Source organism: Propithecus coquereli, unplaced genomic scaffold (assembly GCF_000956105.1).
Source record: "Propithecus coquereli isolate 6110/MARCELLA unplaced genomic scaffold, Pcoq_1.0 Scaffold172, whole genome shotgun sequence".
In the NCBI taxonomy this organism is placed as follows: domain Eukaryota; kingdom Metazoa; phylum Chordata; class Mammalia; order Primates; family Indriidae; genus Propithecus; species Propithecus coquereli.
The window spans coordinates 5,490,043-5,512,506 of NW_012141858.1; the positions used below are offsets into that span (position 1 = coordinate 5,490,043).

A 22,464-nucleotide genomic window follows, 5' to 3' on the forward strand; every position below is an offset into this window, starting at 1 on the left:
AAGTTTATATAAAGGCAAAAAAATATATTGAAAATAAATGCATAAGAAAGCTCGTACTTTGTTCATTTGTTTTGCACCTACCATGTTCTAGTCATTATTCTAGACATGGGATATAATGGTGAGCAAGATAGGCAAAGCTATACTAGTGTAGAGTTTATCGGTTTGTACTGATAAATAAATCGATCATTATAATACTCAATGATGCTAGGAAGTACTTAGAAAGGAGTATAGAAGAATGGTAAGATTTTAACTGAGACCTTTACCAAGTAGGAATGAGTAGCTAATAGGAAAAAACACTCAAACAAGTGGTGTTGAATGCTTTCATTCTCAGCATATACCTGTACTTACAAACTTCCCATTAGACCACAGCTATCCAAAAGCTCTCCATCTCAACATCACAAGTCTCTCGTAAGAAATCTCAACCATGTTATTTCACCAGGGCAAAGCAATTTCTCTGTTAAGAGACTTTTCCATTCCCTACACTGATTTATTTCTCAAGAAGATGGAAAAGTATAATCATTCAGGCCTTGATTAAGTGGACAAATCTCCTTAGAATTTCTAGTTCCATGTAACTACTGACATCTAGTTTTTAAAAATGCACATACTGCAGACTGACTCAGTGAGACTGTTGCCATTCTGAACTGAACCTTTTTAGTAATTTAGAAATTGCTGGTGTACATTCTATTGCCAATCATATCAAACTACACTTTCATCTGATATAATTTGGTATGCCTCATGCTCTGGTTATTTCAAAATAAAATTTATAAATGCAAGTATAAAAATAGTCAGCCCTCCATATTCAAGGGATTATGAGAATAGAAAATATCCAAGGGAAAAATAGTATCTGTACTGAACATGTACCGTACAGAGTTTTTCCCTTGTCATTATTCCCTAAACAATACAGTATTTATATAACATTTACACTGCATTAGGTATTATAAATAATTTAGAGATGATTTAAAGGATACCCAAGAATATGCATAGGTTATATGCCACCATTTTATATAAATGACTTGAGCATTCACGGATTTTGGTATCTGAGGGAAGTCAATCCCTCATGGATACCAAGGACATATTTACAGTTAAACAATATTTTTAGCTTCTTTACTTGGCCTCCCTTTGTAACTCTTGAGATTGTATTTTTTTTTTTTTTGGTAGAAACTGGTAAGATCCGAGAATCTGAATGTTGGAGTTAAATTCCTTTTTTGACAAGTGTATGTAAAGTTTCTTGAGACACTTTTGGTTAACATCTGTCACCCTAGGGATAGATGGCTTGTGAACTGTACCTTCCTCCCTCTTCCACCCAAGAGACATAGGCTTTTGGAATACTCTTGTTTTCTACAACTCAGAAGAAAATCTCCAGATAGTTTTCTTCTTTTTAATGTTGAAGGACATCTAAATTTTGCAGCCTTGAATGTACGATGGACAACCTGATAAATTTCATTGAGCTGCTAGTGCCCCCTTGTGGCCGATGCTTACACTTACAGTTTTGGTTTGGTTTTGAGTGTTTTTACCAGTGAGAAGCATTTTAACCGTTGGTTCAGGTGGACAAATAGTGGCTATGAAAGCTACAGAGGACCACAGGGAGATAAGATTAGAACCCACCTGAAGCTGTGGTCACCTGCGCTGCACCAGAGAGGGTGGACACCTGGTCAGGGACTGGATTGAAAGGAGAAGGTGGTGTGGATGCCGGGGGTTGGCATCATACATGACCACAACACATTATTGCAATTGTTTTTGTGTTGCCTCTCACACTAGAATATGAGCTACATAAAGACAGAGACATCTTGCCTGGCACTCAACAAATGTTATTGAATGAACGAATCAAGGAATAAATGAGATCAGTTCATAGAAAGTTCTCATTAGTTGTCAGCTATTATTTTCTGTATTATTTACTACTCCTATTACATGCTTAATATGGAAAATGTTTTGAGTAAATTTTTATTTAACAATGCCTCATATGCCCAAAGGGCATTTCTCGAACCTCATTTCCAATACACAGTATTTTATAGGCTTGGCTTCATTCATTCATTTTTTCCAATTAATACATATTAACTGAGAATTACATTTAAGGATCTGGAAATACAAAAATGTGACAGACACAATTCCAGCCCCATGAGGAGAGTGTACTAGACTCTACTGAAAATTCCTGCCTTGCTGGCAAGCTCCAAATTTCAGCTCCCTCCCCTCTGGAAGCTGCAGGAATCATGTTTTGTTTTGTTTTTCTTCAGGTTTCTCTCTTTTATGGTACTCCTGTTTTTCCCTCCACTTTAGCCCCTAATACTGAATTAATTCTTTTTTCAAATGATTGCATATTAGACTATATTAACCCAAACTTCTTGTATTTGTAGAAAAGCTATACAAAAAGAGTACATCTATAAGCACTAGAATTTATCCAAGTAGTTATAGAACTGTTTTTGAATTCCCCTTTTGTCTTAACAAGAAACCTAATTAGAATAAGAATTATTCCCTGTAACTGTTACTAAAAGGAATCAATGCTCAATGGAGGATTTAAAATGCGGGGATACAAGATAATTCTACATGGAGAAATGGAGCAGAGAAAATATTTAAATGACTGTGTAAAAGACATGCAATAAATAATAGTGGCAAAGTTGGAAATAGTTTCCTGAGCTCGAGTTTCTCATTCTCTTACTACTTATTCAACCCTACTCTGTTTGCCTTTAGAATATAATACACCCAGTGGACTTATATTTATGACGGGCTGCAAAAATATACACACTTTATTAGGCTAAAACAGGATTTCCCAACCTTGGTATCACTGACATTTTGGGCTAGATAATTCTTTGTTGTGGAGTGCTGTCCTGTGCATTGTAGAATGTCTAGCTGCATCCCTAGCCTCTTCCCATGAAAAGCCAGTAGTGAAAATATCACCAGACATTGCCAGATGTTCTCTGGGGAGTATAATCACCCCTGGGTGAGAACCACTGGACTAAATCAACCATCTTTAGTTAGTTCCTGAGCATTACAAGTTTATTTACACTCCTATCGCCCTGTTCAAACTGTCCTTTTTTTTTAATTCACACATAAGACTGAGAAAAAACTGTTCTAACCTAGATCTCCAATTATTAATGCTATCTTGTAGTTAAACCAGTAGACATTTACCAGTCCTTATTTAACTTGACCTCTCTGGCCGGTCCCATGGTAGTGGGTTATCAAAACTTACTAACATTAGTATCAATAAAGTTGGTATACAACCCCCTACTGCTAAATTTGACTGGCTTTTAAAAAAAATAACTTGACCTCTCCAAAGCATTGCATGATTCTCTTTGTAAGATGTTCTCTTCTCGTTGACACTGAATTCTAGTTTTCCTTCTATTCTTTGAGTGTCCCTTTGCAGCTCCTGTTTCTCTGCCCATCCCTTAAAAATCCATGTTCTCCAGGCCTCTGTCCTAGGCCCTCTGACCCTCTCACTTCATACACTCTCCCTTGAGTGATCTCATCTACTCCTGTGGAAGCTACTTCTCTCCCTGCATTGATGATGTCCTTGTCCTTGTCTTAAGGCCAGATCTTTCTCCTAAACTATTGGTCCATAAAGCCAATTACCTACTAGATATTTCTACTTGGGAATCCCTCAGGCACTTCAAAATCAAAATGTCCAAAACTAAAAAAGTACAATCGAAAAATTCATTTTTTCTCCTGTGTTTTCTATTTCAATTAAAGTCATCACCATTTACCAGTTGCCTAAACCAGGAATGCAGAATTCATCTTAGATTCCTCTCTCTCTCACTTTGCCTAACCGTTGCTCCCCATGTCTTGTTAACTCTGTCTCCTAAGTCAGTACTTTACAAACTATACCATGGATAAGAATCATAAGGAGAGCTTGTGAAAACAAAGATTCTTCTTGGATCCTGCTTTAGAAATTCTGATTGAATGGGATTGGGAGAATGGCAAAACTGAGAATCTGCATTTCTAACAGGCTTCCAGCTGCTGCTGCTCTGCAGACCATGCTGTGTGTCACAGTGTCCTAAGAGAGTTCTCATTGTTCCTGTTATAAAACTCCATCATGACTTTCAAGGTTCTATACGACCTTATTTACCTTTTTACATTCATCTCTCACTACTCCTCGGACTTGCAACCTATACTCCAGCTTCATCGACTTTCAGTTCTTCAACTATGCTCGTCTCTTCCCTGGTACTTATCTCATGGTGTCAGGTTTTAGTCTGAAATGTCGGTTCATGGCGCGCCCATGGCCACAGAATGACTGGACACGCCAAAGTTAGGCAAGCATGAAAATAAAGTGTGTTGAGGAGAGGATAGGCTTACAGGGCAAGAGCAAGATATAGGTTTACAGAGCATTATATATATGACACAGATGATGACCTGACCCATTGTTGCAGCAAAGGGAGAGCCAAAGGAAGAGTGCAAAAAGGGCCTTGGTTAAGGTCTGTGTCTTGTTTTATAGTGCCAATTGGCACCTCCCTAGTGGCTCAGATGGCACCGTGGAACCACTTTGATCGGACAGTTGGGAGTTGCATTACTACGCATGCGGGTTGTTCTAGGTCAATTTCCAGACTCTATGGTACCTATGCTCTTGGCCCATGGGCTAGAGAGTCCTCTGAATTCTTTTGCAGCTGGCGTGATAAGTTATGATTGGCTGATTCGTAGGATATTCCCTCCTCCCCAGGTATGGCAGTTGCTCAGGAGATTAGGGTGGGGCAGGACCAAGATGGGGCCACAGCACCCACTTTCATCCTTTGGAGACCTGGAATGCCTTGCTATCATCTACCTAACAATGATATTCTCTGCCCTGAAATCTGAATACCTATTGCTTTGCTTGTCTGATTCCTATTCCTCCTTCAATATTCAAACCTTTTTTCATTCTGATGGTCCACAAATTCAGGTATGGGAGTTTTTTTAGAAAAAAAATCTTATTTTTCTAAAATTGAACTTACCAGCCAGGACAACATAGTGAGACTCATGTCTAAAAAAACCTTTTTTTAATTAGCTAAGTGTGGTGGTGCATGCCTGTAGCCCCAGCTACTTGGGAGGTTGAGGTGGGAGGATCGCTTGAGTCCAGGAGTTCAAGACCAGCCTGGGTGATATAGTGAGACCCCATCTCAAAAGTAAAAAAACAAAATAAAATAATTGAACTAAATTGTTTGGCTCCTATTCCACTGGGTAATAGAAACTAAATTTTAATGTGGGAATGTTAATCAATTCAGAGTCTCCATCACATCTTGCCCATGTTGTATCTATGTTTTAGGTGACTTATGAAGTTCCAAGATGCTAGATGGTGGGATATCTCAGTTATCATCATCTTAACATGCTGGCATCCACCCTCTATCCACATTCTTATACCCACTTAACCTTCAAGTGCTGTTGTGTTTGCCTCGTTCCAGCAGCAAAGTCCCTTCAACTAGGGTGACCAACCACCCTAATTTGCCCAGGAATGAAACATTTTCCAAAATATGGGAATTTCAATGCTTAAATCAGGAAAATCTTGTGCAACTTACAAGAAACATTTGAAGACTCTCAATGCATTGGCGTTGAGGAAACTCTGTAAGCCTATTCCAGGCTTTCTGTCTAGGTATTCCATGTAGTCCTCTCTACTTTGTGCCTCCTGGTCTATATTAGACACAAGTGAGCTTCAGAAAGATTGTTACCTTCTTGGGCTCCATTGAGGAAGGGACAACTATATTTCCTTTGATCTTGGATTCTTCAAAACTATCTGAGATACCATCATTATGAATATATTGAGCTGCAAATAATAGACAATCCTACTACAGTGAATCATACAAGTTAGGTATTTGTCTTCTCCAAAAACAGTCCAGAGATAGGCAATGCAGGATTAAGATGTCTACTCAAGACCACCTCTATCTTTCTGCTCTGACATCCTTAGCACGTGATTTTTTATCTTCATAGTTGCAATATGACTGCTGTAACTCCAAGGCTATGAATTCAAGTGTTTCTCTTTTTTATTTCTATAGCAGTGGAATGTAAGACAGAAGAGGTTGGAACGTTTGAGCAACATACAGTATCTGTCACAGGAACATTATCAGTGTCTAACTCTGTTGCTTTCCCTCTAATTCTCCTTGACTAGTATTTACTGGTCAAGCAGTGATTCTGATTGCTTAGGTTTTTTAAAAAAACAAGTTTTAAATACAGGCGGCTTGGGCTTCTGAAAAGCAAACTCCACTAACGTCTTTGTTCTACTGTGTTCTGCTGTCAAAACCTCCCTTGAAATTTACAGGATGCCTCATGGCCCGTAGAAATGTTAGGAAGAAAAACTCATAGGTTAAAGTATCAAAATATCCTGCCCCAATTCATGTAACAAATGTTTATTGAGTGACCATTATATGTTGGACACAGTGCTAGGCCCTATAGAGTCAATATTGTACCAGACATCAAAGTATCTGATAAAGCTTAAAAACATGAAAACAAATAAATATTGAGAATATGATTTAAAAAACGAAGAAATAAAGGTAACTTTAAAAAGCATGGTGAGGGCAGCAGCCTCCCTGAGGAAGTGATATTCAAAGTAACATCTGAAGAACATTGACACTGAGCTAGCTGTAATAAATGCTGAGGGTGGAACAAACACTCCAGAGAGAAGGAACCACACTCAAGAACCCAGAGGTGGGAAAGAACTAGGCACATAAGAGGAACAGAATGGAGGCATGGCTGAAGGATAGTGATAGAAGGGGAGGATGGTCTGAGAAGAAGGTAGAAAGTAGGCAACATCCTGATCATGTGGGGACTTTATAGGTCATGGTGAGGAATTTTAGTTTTGTTTTAGTTTTTAGTTTTTTGTTTTCTTAAATCTCTCTGGGTACTGTTTGGAGAATAGATTGCAGTAGGTGATGAGGCAAAAGTAGAAGCAGGGAGACTAGTTAGAAGAAGGCTATAGTAATAGCCCAGGAAAAAGTTGACAGTGGCTTGGACTAGAGTATTAGTGGAAATGGAGAGTTGATGGATTCAAGATCTATACTGCAAGTGGAGTTGACTGGACGTAGTAGTGGATCAGACATGGGGAGTATGAGAAAACAAAAAGATGTTGGCTAAGTTTTAGCTTAAGTAAATAGATGCAAATTAGAGCTGTTTACTGAGATGGGAAAAGCCAGAGGAGGAACAGCTTATGGAGGGAAATTGAGAGATACATTTTAAACACTTTAAATTTAAGATGTCTGTTTGACACCTAAGTGAAGATGTTAAGTGGGCAGTTGCCTAAACACATCTCGTGGTCAGGAGAGAGATGAGGAGTGAAAAATATAAGTTTAAAAATCATTAATATTAGAGAATATTTCAAGCCATGGGAATGGATGAGATCACCCAGGGAGAGAATTGTATTGGAGAAACCTGAGTCTGGAATCCCACTAACATTTAAAAATTGAGAATAGAGGAAGGAACCAGCATTGGAAAAGAAGCAGCCAATGAAGTAGAAGAAAAGCAGATTTTGATGACCTGGAAGCCAATAGAGGAACATGTACCATGAAAGAAAACTGAGTCAAATCTGCTGAAATGTTAAGAAAATTAAAGATAAATAAATGTGTACAATGATCTGACTTATCTTCTCCTAGAATGTGCTACTCCTATGTGGTTCTATAGTTCTATGTACATATTGTATAGTATCATTTACCATACCTTATTATAACTGTTTTAATCATCTATGGCTCTCATTAGATTGTAAGCTGCATGAGGACAGAGGCCATATCTGATTGCATCACATTTGTAGTACAGTGACTGGCATATAGTAGAATCTGAATAAATATTTTTCGATGGTGAATGAATGAATGAAGAATGAATGAACCAAAGATATACAAAGGCTATTGACAATTCTTCTCATTTCCAAATGAAAAATAAGGATTATCTGACTCCTGAATTTTAGGGATTTCATAAAAATTCAATAATCAAGATCTCTAGACTGAAGACTATGAGATTGGTCTTTATTCACAAAAATAGTACAAGAACAGGGTGAGAAAGGAGGAGTCATTCCAAAAACTAGGACTTATATACATTAGAAGTAGTCCATAAACTCAACCTCATAACTACCACAAAACCTGTGAGATTGTTCTTGTTCTCTTACAGAAACTGTTAGAGCTGTGTATTATCTCTCTGTGGCAATTTTCCCCATTTGATAGTGTGCTATATGTTCATTGTTAACTTGTATAATTCACCTGTATAATTATTCTTGGGATTTTTTGCTGGGGGCTTGTTTTGGGTGCAAAGGAGCTACATGAATGTGCACCCTATCATGCTTCAACCTTCATCAGTCAGAACCTACTTTGAGTTATCTACTCACTGAGGAGTCCTCACATTTTTGCAGTTCTTCCTATCGAAGGAGGAACTGGAGTTCTAGTTCTTTGTGGTATTCTCTATCAAGTTTATACAGACAAATCATAGTTAACTCTAAGTCTGACCTAAGTTCTTAAGAGCATAGAATCTATCTGAGAATTGACCTGAATTTCTTTCAATGTTTGGACTATAATGTAGACTACTTGTTTTTTCCCAGTCTACTTAAGTATTAGTTTCCTATGGCTGCTGTAACAAATTATCACAAACTGAGTAGCTTAAAACCACGCACATTTATTTTCTTCCAGTTCTGGAAGTCGGGAGTCTAAGATCAGTTTCACTAGGCCAAAACCAGGATGTCTGTAGGGCTGCATGCCCTCTAGAGATTGTAGGGTCTCCTTGTCTTTTCTAGCTCTGGTGTCTGTCAGCATTACTTGGCTTATGGCTACATCACTCCAATCTCTGTTGATTCCAAAATTACATTGCCTTCTCCTCCTCTGGGTGGGAAGCATCTCCCTTTGCTTCTTTCTTATAAGGATACTTGTGATACTCTTAGGGCCCACCCATATAGTCTCCCCAGATAATCTCCCCATCTCAAGGTCCTTAATCACATTTAAAAAGACCATTTTCCCAAATAAGGTAACATTTACAGGCTGCAGGAACTAAAACCTGATATTTTTACATCTGTATTTACCCACTCTATGCTCAAAAGTATGCCAACCTACTTATTGCAATCCATTAAAATTTACCATATACTCCTTAAATCTCAATGTAAGCGAAACCTGGAAAATTATTTTGATTTTAAAAATTATTTTATTTTACAATAAGAAAATTTTAAATTGTTTTGATTCGGTAATAAATACAAAATACTGCATTTAAGTTGTAAGATGACCAAGATATTAAATGATCTGGGATCCATATAATTTGAACAGTGGTTGAAAGGATTGGCTACATTGAAAACAGAAGATAAGAAATGAGAAGGCTCAAAGCTATTTGATTAAAAAATCAAATAGCTTTCTTCATATGGATGAAGATGTTTTACAGAGAATAGGGATTAGATACATGCTGTATAAATTGAATCAGAAACAATTAATTGAGGGTGGAGAGAGGCAGATTTCAATCCAATATGAAGAAGAACTCAGAATATACAATGGAAGGGATGTGGTGGTATGCATCTGTAGTTTCAGCTACTCAGGAAGCTAGGATCACTTGAGTCCAGGAGTTTGAGCTTGCAGTGACCTATGATGACACCACTGTACTCTAGCCTGGATGGCAGAGAATTGCAAAAATGTGAGGACTCCTTGGTGAGTAGATAACTCAAAATAGATTCCTGACTGATGAAGGCTGAAGCATGATAGGGTGCAAATTCATGTAGCTTCTTTGCACCAAAAACAAGCCCCCTGCAGAAAATCCCAAGAATAATTATACAGATGAATTATACAAGTTAACAATGAACAAACATATAGCATACTATCAAATGGGGAAAATTGTCACAGAGAGGTAATACACAGCTCTAACAGTTTCTGTAAGAGGAGAAGAACAACTTCACAGGTTTTGTGGTAGTTATGAGGTTGAGTTTATGGACTACTTCTAATGTATGTAAGTCCTAGTTTTTGAGATAGTGTCTCAAAAAGTCAGAAAGAAAAAAAAATAAAAGTCAAATTTGATTATGCAAGTCCCCTTGATTAAAATCCTTCATTTGCTTAAAGATCTATTCAGTATTGACCCCTGAGTTCCCTGAGGGTCTCTTTTGGAGTTCCTCTTTCTCTGCATTCTTGTCACACTTCCAGTTGCTCAACTCTAGACGCTCCTTCCTACCTCAAGCTATTTACATGGTGTTCTGCTTGCAAAGCTCTCCTCTCCATTTTGCTTAGGTTCCTTCTACCTGAAGACAACTTTCTCCAGCAAGTCTTCTCTAGCATGCTATACCAGTTGGGTTCCCATATAAACTTGCAAAATACTCTGAACTGATTCATCAAGATGAAAGCATTCACTTGTATAATCGACTATCTCTGTCCCCCTTGCTAAAATGTAAGCTCTGTGAGGACAATGTATCTTGTTCAGAACAGTGCCTGGCATATGGTGGGCACATTCCAATATTTGTTGAATGAATGGCCTTTTTTTTTTTTTTTAACTGGTTAAGTGTGAAAGAAATCTGATGAAAAAAAAGTATGTTTGCCTAATGACACCAGATTTCTAGCAGCAAAATTTCAGAATACCAATGTGGTTTCTTGATAGAGTGTATTTCATGAAAGAAAGGAGAAGTAGATGAGGAAAAAATAAGCAATCATCAAACAAGCGAAGCTCATTAAGGTGGAATTAACATTGAATATCAGAAGCTTCACAGAAGACAGAAAAACTTAGAGCCAGGGCATAATGGCTTAAGATATATTATCCAACCACTCATTCTCAAATATTTATAGAATGTCTATTATGTGCCTGGCAGTTGAGGTTAGGCATTCAAAGGTGACCAGGTCTTAAACAGACCAAACCAATCTACAGCCTAATGAGGACAGAGAAATACTTAGCAAAGTAATTTCCATGAAGTGTGGTAAATGGTGATACATAAGGTAAATTGGTGTTACAAAATACCTAACTTAGTGGGGGATAGAGGGATGTGGGGGAGGATTGGGTGGTCATAGAAGCCTTTCCGGTTTAAAGTGAGACCTGAAAGAGTAGGAGACCAGTAACTGGAAAGAGTTCAGTAGCTATGATTTGGTATCTCACAGGGAAAGAGATTCAAGGGCACGTTGGCCGATGTGGCTTACAGCGACCCCTGGTGTGAGAGGTCCTCGTCCTTGTGAACATCCCCTGGGCAAGAACGATAACATTCTGCACTTCATTTCATCTGAGCTGCATTTGCCTCAAATTACTGGTTCCTTATTCTCTCAGGCTCCCGGCAACTGCACGGCGGTGGTGGCCCACAGAAAGCTCGGCCCTGCCCCAGACTGCCCATTGGCACCACACTCACACCCAACTCCACCCCGGGAAGAAGCCCCAGAAGCTCCGCCCACGTCCAGGCTCGTTCTTCTGGGCCGAGGCGCAGGGGCTGTCCGGGCCGGGCCCCGGCAGTCACGTGACCCGAAGTGTGACGTAGGAGGAAGGAGACGCCATTAGAGGGGAGGCGGAGAGGGAACGCTCTTCGTCTTTCCTCCCGTGCCTGACGTGGTGTCTCGGGCCCTTCATTCTCGGACTTTCCCTCGGCCCTTCCAGGCCTCGCCCGGACGAAAGAGTGGAGACGGCGCCCGGGTCGGCGCGGCCGGTGCCGGAGGGGGCTGAACCCGTCGCGGCTGTGGGGAGCTCGGCGCGACTCTTGGGCGCGAGCAGCAGGGAAGCGACGGGATGGCTGCGGCCGGCGGCGGCGGGGCGGCGGCGGCGGGCCGAGCCTACTCGTTCAAGGTGGTATTGCTGGGGGAAGGCTGCGTGGGGAAGACGTCGCTGGTGCTGCGCTACTGTGAGAACAAGTTTAACGACAAGCACATCACCACTCTGCAGGTGCGGACCCCGGGGAGCGGGAGGGGGCGTCTCAGAGCCCCTACTCCTCCGGGGCTGTGAGGACTTTGCCGCCCCAGTCCCCTGGATCTGGGCTGGCAAATCTCAGGTCTCTCACCTCCGCCTTCGGATTGCCTTTCTAGATCCGCCCAGGAGACTCGCTGGGTCGAGGCAGCCTGTAGACGTGAGAACAGGCTGTTGGGAGGGAAGTGGATGGGCCCTGAGCAGTCCCCAGTGTTCCCTGTGGTGGCTGCGCACGTCGTGGAATCCCCATCCGTGGGCTAGTTTTTCCCCTTTGATGCGCTTCCGCTTGGGCCTTAGGTGTCATCAACCCTGCTGTCTCTGAGTGTTACCCCTTTTCTTTCTTTCGGAATTAGGAACTTAGCTGAGGATTTCAATTTGCGAACTAGGTGATATGTAACTTCAGCACTTACTGATGACTAAGTATTTATGCAAGTTCCATTTTGTCCCGTCTTTGAGTAACAGGAATGGCAAAATAGCCATCTCGGGAGGTTTTTTGAAATGACCGCTTGCCGGTGCTGGTTACGCAGTTTCATCGCAGCCTGCGTGTGTCGACTTGTGGGTCACTCATATTCTGCGAGGTCGGTCGACCCACGGCGAAACGTCATGTGAATACCGGCCAACAATTGGCCCCCAAACTAAAAGCTTAGCTGCTGCTACTATTCATTTACATATAATAAAAGGCCAGCTTTCTTCTGCAGTTACATTGGAAAGGTGTTAATGTAATCACTGATTGAGAGTGAAGCTAGACCTTTGAGGGAGTTGTAGTCTCCCTGCTCTCCCAAAGAAATCATTTTGCATAGGTTAGAAGAAATTTATCCTACTAATCTGAGTTTATCAATTTGGTCAGAGGCAGTAAAACCTAATAGACTTTTGAGCCTAATTGTCTAGGTTCATGTCCCACCTCCATCCATTTAACTAGCTGTGTGAACTTCGGTTAAGTTACCTTAACCTGTCTATGCCTAAGTTTCTTCTGTTAAAATGGCCATAATAGTAGTATATAGCTCATACCGTTGTTAGGATTACTATACGTAAAAGCACTTAGAACCTGGCCCAGTGTAAGCTCTCTATCTTTATTATTACTGCCCCAACTTGCACAATAGATCTGAATTAGTGATCGTGTAGTGTGCAAGACCATGGACGCTTTTTAATAGAATGCATAATCTCCTAATTGTGACATTTGATGTTTGATGCTATTATTAAACTACTGAGTCTAGAATTTACAAAGATGCTCTGGTTCTGATTTCATGTTCTATTTTTACTCCTCTGTTTTCATTCCTATGTAAAGCATATCTGAAAAAGTGAATGTCGGGAAACTGCATTTAAAAAAAATCCTTGAACAAGAATAGTTAACAAATTTAATAATGAGTTTTTATTGTTGAGTGTCACTAGTGAGAGCCTTGTATTTTAGATTAAGGAAATTCATAGGTTAAGTATCTATGATCGTTTGGGAATTTAGAAAATCATTTAGATAAAGTAATGATAGTAGCTAGCATTTAGTGAATTCTTACTGTGTTGATTATTTTACTTGCCTTCTGTCACTTAATTCTTATAACAGCCTCTAAAGTGTAGATAGTTAGCCCCATTGTACAGGTGAGGAAACAGGCTTAGTTAAGTGGAGTAATTTGCTGACAGTCATATTGTCATAAATCATTGGTGCGGTGGTGCCCATTGAACCCCCATCTGACTTAAAATTTTGAGCAATTAAGTAACATTTCCTCTGGATATTGGTAAACAGCCTCCCTGGTGGTTTCGTTTATGCCAAGATCTAAAAGAGAAAACTATTGTAATTGAGATCTTAATGTTTTTTTTAAAAGACAATTTACCCTTTCAACTTAAAAATTATACTTTCATTATACTTTCATCCTCAAAGCTAAAAGCAGGTTAAAGATTTTTAAATATATGAGAGAAGCCACTGCAGGCCTACACAGGAGAGGATGAAGTTATAGTAGCTCTCCAGTACTAAAAACACAGCAGTTCTAATTTTAATATTAAATATATAGGCAGCTTTCACACAATCGGTATCTGGATTTTATTACAGAATTAAAGATTTTGTTGTATACCAGTGAATGGTAACAGCACTGTATCTAATTCTTTCTCTTAGATATCAGTTTACCTCATCTTTCTTAATTTTTTCAGAGAAATTTGATTTATGTGCCTTATAAGACATAACCCTATATAATTTTAATTTCCAAATAGAGAGGAGATCATGCATCAGAAGATACGGGAGGAAGCGTTCACTTTTTTTCTTGTCAACAAAGTACCTCTCTTTGTAAACTACTTTGTGTTTTGCAAAGTACATTCTCATGCATTTATATTTCAAAAAATTGTAGGACTGATAGGAACCTAAGTTAGTTTATGGTTCACTGTTTCAGTCTTTCGTTTAATATTTCTGTCAAATGATTGTCCACTTTTTTTTAACATCTTGGAGGTGAGATGAACTGATAGAGAAAATGGAAAGCTCACAATGTCCTGAGGTGGCCCATATCATTTTTAGACAGGTCAAATTTCCAATAAGTTTTTCTGTGTGTAACGCCAAAATCTGTTTCCCTGTAGTTTCCAGCCCTACCCATTTCTGCCCTCTGAATCTTGGTCTCATGTGACATCACTTCTGATAGTTGAAGATTGCTATCACATCCCCTTGAGTCTTGTCTTCTCTTGGGTAAACAGCTCTAGTTCCTTTAACTGGATCTCCAATGGCATCATTTTAAATCCTTTCATTATTTTGACATCTCTTCTAAATACTATTTAATCATTATCCTCCTTTCCTTAAAGTGTGATGCCTTGAGCTGTAGAAAATGATTGCAGATGTAGTTTAAACTGAAGAGAGAAGAGCAGACTGTCACCTCCCTATTGAGAATCCTTTTCTAACACTGAAGTTAAAGAGATTCTATGAGCTTTTTGGGCAGTTGTCACAGTGGTTAATATTGAGTTACTGTCAACTTAAACATCTTAGTCTTAATCGCTTCCCAAAAAGGCATTATAGCCTTCAAATTCTCCTTTCTTTGATTTTGTAGTTAAGGTTTTTTTTTGTTCCTAGTGTACTTGACCCGTTAAAGTTAGCCTTGATAGATTTGCTCCAGTGGTTAAAGCCTGTTACTGTCTTTTTAAATCTTGATTCTGTAATTCACAAAACACTGATTCGGCCCACTGATTGGGCTTCTGTAGGTGAGGCACTGGGGTTGTGTCCTGGACATGCAATGAAGAATAAGGTATGGAATCTACTGTCTGTATTAGCTACTTTTAAACTTTGTCATCTGAAGATTTGGTAAGAATGCTTTTAATGTTCTCATCAGGTCATTGATAAAGACTGAAAGAAAGGGGAAAGAGATGGCCAAGTACAAAGCTCTGAAGCAAGTTTTGCTGTAGTTAAGTGACACAAGGACGTGCAGAATCTCAGCTTGGAGCTTTTTCAGACTATGTATGAGCCTGAGGCCATCCCCTCCTCTTTCCCCTTGAGTGAGAAACACAGTTATTAATGGAGTGTTGTGCATATTAATGAAAATGGAAGTAGATAACAGCATAAGACTGATCTCTATGGGCTACTACCTAGTAGATACAAATCTTTTAATAAAATTTAAACAATTTTTCCAGTTTTGCAGTTGTTTTTGCCCTAACCACATCCGTCTTGCCTGAAAAGTTGGCATGAGATGCTTTGTTACATGCTTGCAGAAGACAAGGTACACTGTTTCTGCAGTACCCTAGAAAGCAATATGATGTGGTGGAAAGAGAAAGGACTCTGAAGTTAGACTTGGGTTTTTTTTGTTTTTGTTTTTTTTTAAGAGACAGGGTCTCACTGTTGCCCAGGCTGGGGTGCAGTGGTGTGATCATAACTCAAGTGATCCTGCCACCACAGCCTCCCACCTCCCAGTTAGCTAGGACCACAGCAGCATGCCACCATGCCCGGCTAATTTTTTTTTTTTTTTTTTTACTTTTTGTAGAGATAAAGTCTCTCTGTGTTGCCCATGCTAGTCTCAAACACCTGACCTCAAGTGACCCTCCCCCTCAGCCTCCCAAAGTGCTGAGATTATAGACGTGAACCACCATGACTGGCCTACAGTTGGTTTTGAATTGACTCTCACTTCATAGCCATCATGATCTTGGCAGGATATTTTAATGTCTGTAAGTGGGCTCCTTATCGATAAAATGTGATTATCTCACTCATAGGACTGTTACGAGGACTACATAGACAGCCATCATATGTAAAGCTCCTAGCCCAGTGCCTGCCACATGTTTGTTTAATAAATATTTGCTGTTGAATGAATAGATGGTGCTCGATTTATGTCTCTTTCTTTCTTTCATAGTAACAGTCAAAAAAGGTAATAGTATTAATTTGACATGAATTATTTTGAGAACCCATGCTGTCTCTGAGAGCTAACTACATTTTAGAATTGCTTATAATTGAGATGTATATTCTAAAAATAAAAAGAATTCACTCTAGAGTTTTGACCGGGATTGACATTTCTGGAATTCACTTTTTACTTTGTTGAAAATTGTGATCTTTGCCATACTAAATTGTTCTCTTTTTCCAGAACTTCTCCAAGTTTACTGATAATTATGGAATAATCTTGTAGGTAAACTCTCTGAACTTTATAGAGTTCCCAAGCTCTTTTGTGTGATTTCTTCACTGATGTGAGCCTTTGACAGAAACAAGGACAATCGGAGTGAGGGAGTTACTGCTATTTCTCTGGAATTTATTAAGGCACTACTGTTGAATCTAAACAATTCAATTCAAGAAATGTTTATTTTATACCTGTTATATGTCAAACATTATACTAGCTGAGGAATATAAAGATGAATAGGGTACCGTAACCATCAGTTACCTTTCTTTATTCTTAAAGGATTGTGCCATTTTGATCATAACCACTTCTTTGGTATGTCTTTATATCTGTGCTTCTGGGTGAGGTATCTGTTTTTTCTTATTGAAGGTGCTTATTGATGATTATGTACTGTAATTTAGGTGCCTTCTATCACTTTTGACTAATTTCCTCTGTAAAAAATAACTTTTATAATTAGAACCAACAGCCATCTTCTCTTTCAGAGTTGTAAATTGTAGAACTCTACCTGCCTCCTGAAGTTTAGGGTAGGTGCCTGATATGATTAGCAAAGTAGTGGTGTGAGGTTGGCTGGGCAGGTAGTATCTTGATAGTTTGATAAACTGAAGGAAACTAAGACATGGATTAAATTTCGAAGGTCCCACAAGTAGAAATCGTTTACCATTTTTTTTTCTTGAGCCAAGTCTACTACTACTTTTTGTTTTTTTTAATACATCTCCTGAGTAAGACTTGGCATTCAGATTCTAGCAGTGATTATACAATACGCTTTTTGTCATAGTCTCTTGTCTAGGAATCTTGGTTTCTTTGTAAGATTAATTTTTTGAGTGTCTGAAGTATCTTCTAAGTAGCTCTGAAAGCCGAATCACTGTTGATTTAGGCAATTTATTACAATATTTTTATCCAATTCAGTAGTTGAAATCTTTTTTAAATCTTTTTTTCCCCTTAGTATTTTACTGGATACATGTAGACTACGGAAGGTTGGGTAATTTTATTTTCTGAAGAGTTTTTCTGAATTGTGACCACAAATTTCTAATGTATAAGTATTCCATATCTGGCTGCCATTTTCTGCTTTGTGCTTTGAGGTACTTCTTAGAAGTGACTTTTTGACTTTCCTTTTGAAACTTTATTTGGACTCTAAACTGATTGAGACTCTAAACTGATTATAATCCCTCTTTTTAGAAACTAAGAACACGAAATGTAGAAATATTCAAGCACCCAGCTTGGTTTTCTGATAGCTGATTTTTATTGAGGGCTTATTGAAGGCTTTAATTAGCCCTTTCTACAGAGGGCTAATTTTATAAATTATTTGCTTGAATCCTATCATATCTGGAAGTGGTAATAGGTACTTTAAATATTTAAGTCTGCATCAGTGTTAGTGACTAGCAAAAATAATGTAACTAGTTATATATATGTGTGTGCAAACATGCATACGTGCACATACAGACATACACTTCTATTAATGAAAGTCTGTTAAATTTAATAGATACTAGATAAAGACAGGAAATGTTTTCAACTAATGTGTTATAGTTATAAAATGCGACTTTAGGTATTTTGCTTTGCCGGTGTGATAGTTAGCAAGCACAGCAAATGATCTGGCTAACAAAGAACCAAAAAAATTGGTAAATTAAGAAAAGACTTTCGTTTGGCAGATATGATTTTTCCTATTATTTCTCTTATAATCCTATTTTTAAACAAAATTTTTTTGTTATGCACTATGATTTTTGGATCAGATGTTGGGTAAATAATCATCAGATACAAATGACAAATGACAGCTGAGTTAATAAGATCGTTAATTTTTTTAATACTCCTAAAGTTTGGAAAACGAAGTCATAGGGATTAGAAGTAGTGGTGCCGTAACTCAGGATTTGGAGGAGTAGGGTGGAAAATGTACCATTACTTTGATCCTTGTTACTTCGTGCCTATCGTGAGAATATTTTGGGAGGTGAGCTGGTGTCCAGGAACACTTACTGCCCAAGGGGAGGAGTGCCAGGTTAAGAAATGTGTGTATGTTCTAAAATAGGCAGCTTTGTGCAATGGAAAAAGCATCATGGAGTCAGACAGGCTTCCACCTACTGCAGCACCTGGCTGAGTTGTCTGATTTAAAGAATCTCAGATTCACAACTGTAAAATAGGGCTAATTACCTGCTTCACAAAGTTATTGCAAACATTAAATGAGATAGCCCAAGCACAGCGCTTGACATATAGTATGTAGTTTTTTCCCCTCTTCCTGTAGTCCTTGAACCTTTTGAATTGCTATTGTTTAATGTCTCCCCCCACCCCCCTTCTGTTTTGGGGGTTCTCTTTACTGAGATGTTGCCAGACACTTATAAATCCCTTCTAAGTGTGTGGAAATTTTTTTTGGTATGTGCATACGAGCAGTTTTTATTTTTTGAGAGTGAGTAGGTTCATGGCTTTCTTCAGATTCTTAAAGAACTTCATGATTCCTTCCTCCCATTGTCACTACCATGTGACAGAATTAAAAACCACTGCCTCAGAGTAAGTATTATTACCGCTAATGGTATCTCAGTAGTCTGGCCAAATTAAGTGAGCCTGATAGAGGTTATTAAAAAAGAAAAGACAAATTTCAGCCTTTTGATTTTTTGCTGCTATCTTGATGTTGCTTACATTAAATCTTTCAGCTTTATCCTCAAATGTGATTGTATTTTTTAAAAACAGTTTTTGCTGTTGATGAAAATTTAAGTATTAAAAACTAAGGGCATATATAAAATGAGATGATTTATAATACTTAATGCCCATTGAGTGGGGCTTAAGTTTTTCATTATGAAAAGAAAAAAGATTTAGGAGGGATCCTTTGATAATATATATGCTTTACAAGTATATCACATATTTGAGTTAAAATAATTTGGCTTATAAGGAAACTTTTAGAAGCACATCTCACATAAATTGAGTTATACCTACATTGTTTTACCTGGGTACACTGTGGATGTACAATAACAACATTTTAGTGTCTGTTATGGACAGGGACACTATGATTTTCCCCACTGCTTCTACTAGAGAAGAAGTGTTAGAGACCTCAGATCTCAGTCTAGGAGGTACCATACCGTAATGGTTATGATTCATGTCTGGAGCCAGACTTACTAGGTTTCAAATCTCACTCTGTCACTTACTGTGTAACCTTGGGCAACCTTACCCTCCTTGTGTCTCAGTTTTTACAACTATAATACTTGGGTAATAATAATGACTCAGTAGGGTGCTACTGACATCTGTGAATTAAATGAGGTTTTGGTGTTTTGTTTTTTTTGGCAACAGTATTACTCATTTTACACACGACTAAATGAGTTAATATTTGAAAAGTTCTTAGAACATAGCCTGTTTCATTGTATGCACTGTGGAAGTATTAAGTAAAAGTATGTAATCTAGTTAACAGAATACTTATATCCACAAAAAGATAACTTATACTACAAGAGGTATATGCAGATTAGCTTCCCTAAATTTTTCAGGATAGAGAAATTTAATGTGGATTGTATGTGTAGTATAAGAAAACTTGAAAATTCACGGAAGAAGAGTAGAGGTCATAAGCTGGATTTAGATAGGTGGAATTCAGATAGAAAATAAAAAATAGGCCCAAATTAGAGGAGAATTTTATGAACAGAAAAATTGGAGGGAATGTAAATAGGCCATATATTAATATGTTGGAGTGTAAGTAAAGAAATATTGTAAGCTATCCAAGAATGATAGATGTGAACAAATTGTGGAGGTCTTTGGACACAAAGATAAATAAGGCTTTGGGACTCAATTTGTAGATGGGGGCTCCCCAACTTTTATAAAGGAGCAGCTTACGAATGATTCTGTAAAAAGTGCTTAGCACAACACTTGGCAGAAAATAGGCATTAAATAAATGCTAACCATTATTAGCAGTAGTAAAAATGACTGTGCAGTATTTTACTGCATGGATGAACCATATTTGTGTATTTTTAAGTCATTACCTATTGATGAATACTTAGGTTATTTCATTGTTTTTGTTTTTCCTTATAATCAATGCTGCGATGAGCACTCTTTCCATAAAATTGTTTTGTATATCCATGATTCCCAAGGAGAGGCTTAAAATTGTCCTTTAAACTTAATCATAGGAGGGTGGTGGTAAGTTTCAGATGGGATGGTAGAAAGGAAATGAGGGAGCTTTACCAGCTCTAATGCACTCCCCTCTGCTGAAAAATTCTTGCATTGTTATGACAAAAAAGTTATGGTATTAGCTGCCAGCAGGGATCTTGTTCAAGCACATTTATTAAAAATGATAACTTATTAGGGAACCTTCCTATGAGTTGTAAGATTTTTTTTCTAACAGGGAAGCTTTAGGAAGATAATTAGGCTTGCAGAGCAGAGTGTGAGGTCAGACCAGAGGTGTTTACATTATGACACAATATAAGACCAGTATTTGTAGAATTCCAGAGGAAATATGAAGACTAGGCTTCGAAGGTTTTTCTGGGGATATGTACTGACAAGGAGGAAGAAGATATTTCTAAGGTTCTAAACTTTAGTGACTGGGAGAATGTGATAAAATGTTAAAGTTGGAATGGAAAACCAATTTTGGAGGGGAATTAGTTCAATTTTAAATATGTTTGAAAAAAGAGAGGCATTGAAGTTGACCTATCCATTACATAGTTGAATAAGATTCAGATTTTGAGTTTCTTCTATATGGCATTGATATTGAAACCATGAAAATGATTGAGTTCAAATAAATTACACAGTTAGTAATTGGCAAAGCTGAGATTCAAATCCAAAGTTCTGCTCCAAAGTTCATGTTCTTAGCTCCTATACTATAACGAGAAGTCCTTGGTTCACATTAGTTGTCATAACATTTTTTTGATTTTCTCATTTTCCAAGTTGTTTCTGTTGCTGTTTTGCCATTTATTTTTTACCCTTTTGTGTACAATTTTTATTTAATAAAATATCTTGAGTATGGCTTGGGCCTTGAAGGCAAACATTCCATATTTGATCCTAGCTCTGCCGTTTATATCTATTTGTGGCCTCCTTAGTTAATCACTACATCCAGTGGCCTTTTCTTAGTTCCAATTTTCCTTGGTGTGCCCACAGCAAAAAGTGCTTCCTGAAATCTAGGTTTCTTCTTCAGTAATTCACTCTCCTAGCCTTTTCTCAGTTTTACCTTCTTTCTTTGTACTTTCTTCTTCTACACAGATATACCTACATATGACTATCTCTGTATAGCTCTGAATTCAGCTTTCTGTTCCTTTTTTAAGCATGTCAGATAACTCTGGATTCTGAGTATATGTCCTCTTCAATAACTCTTTTTTTTTTTTTTTTTTTTGGAGACAGAATCTCACTCTGTTACCCCAGCTAGAGTGCAGTGGTGTCATCATAGCTCACTGCAACCTCAAACTCCTGGGCTCAAGTGATCCTCCTGCCTCAGCCTCCCAAGTAGCTGGGACTGCAGGTGGACACCACCACACCTGGCTAATTTTTCTATTTTTTGCAGAGATGGAGTCTCACTCTTGCTCAGGCTGGTCTCGAACTCCTGACCTCAAGCACTCCTCTTGCTTCGCTCTTCAGTAACTCTTGATTCTGTTTTCTCTTTCCTATCTTCATTGTCTCAGTTTTTGTTTTTCTTTCCAACTTTGTAATAGCCTGCTTTCTCCCAGGTCTAGTCCTGTCCTTTCTAGTTCAGCCTCCCCTCCTATCCCAGAGTCATTCTCTTGAAAATATGTATCTTCTATTTTTTCCCCATTGCTTAAAACCTTTCAGTGATTCTCCATTGTCAATATTACTATTTCTTGACAGCTATTCCTTAGGATGAATTAGGTATTTCTCCAGGGAAAAAGAGGTCAAATAAGTTTGGGAAATGCTTGTATAAAAGCTGTTAGCCAGCCTTCCTTTGGGCAGAATTTTGACGTGCTAATGTTCATTGTGAATGTACAAAGAGCAATATATAGCATTTCCCAAATATACCTGACCGTAATGTGCGTATATATGTGTATTTTTTAATATATGTCTTGTGCATTATACATGTCTCTGAATGGTTTTATTAAGACCCACAAGGTAAAGTCTATACTTCTAGACATGAAATTCTAGGACCTTTTCGATTCAGCCTTTGCCTGTCTGTGTAGTCTCATCTCTGGCATTGACCATACCAACTTGGAGTTCCCCATTGCGTGGGGTCATGTGTTTT

At 38.3% G+C, this 22,464-nt stretch overlaps 1 protein-coding gene across 1 annotated transcript in view; it reads left to right on the plus strand.

Moving 5' to 3' along the window:
* Positions 1-11,352: 11,352 nt before the first annotated feature.
* RAB21 (RAB21, member RAS oncogene family) overlaps positions 11,353-22,464 on the plus strand; it is a 28,350-nt gene continuing 17,238 nt past the window's right edge. Inside the window, 1 exon segment of the mRNA XM_012642076.1 lies at positions 11,353-11,745. Within this exon segment, the coding sequence (XP_012497530.1) occupies positions 11,593-11,745 (153 nt within the window). The 5' untranslated portion in view covers positions 11,353-11,592.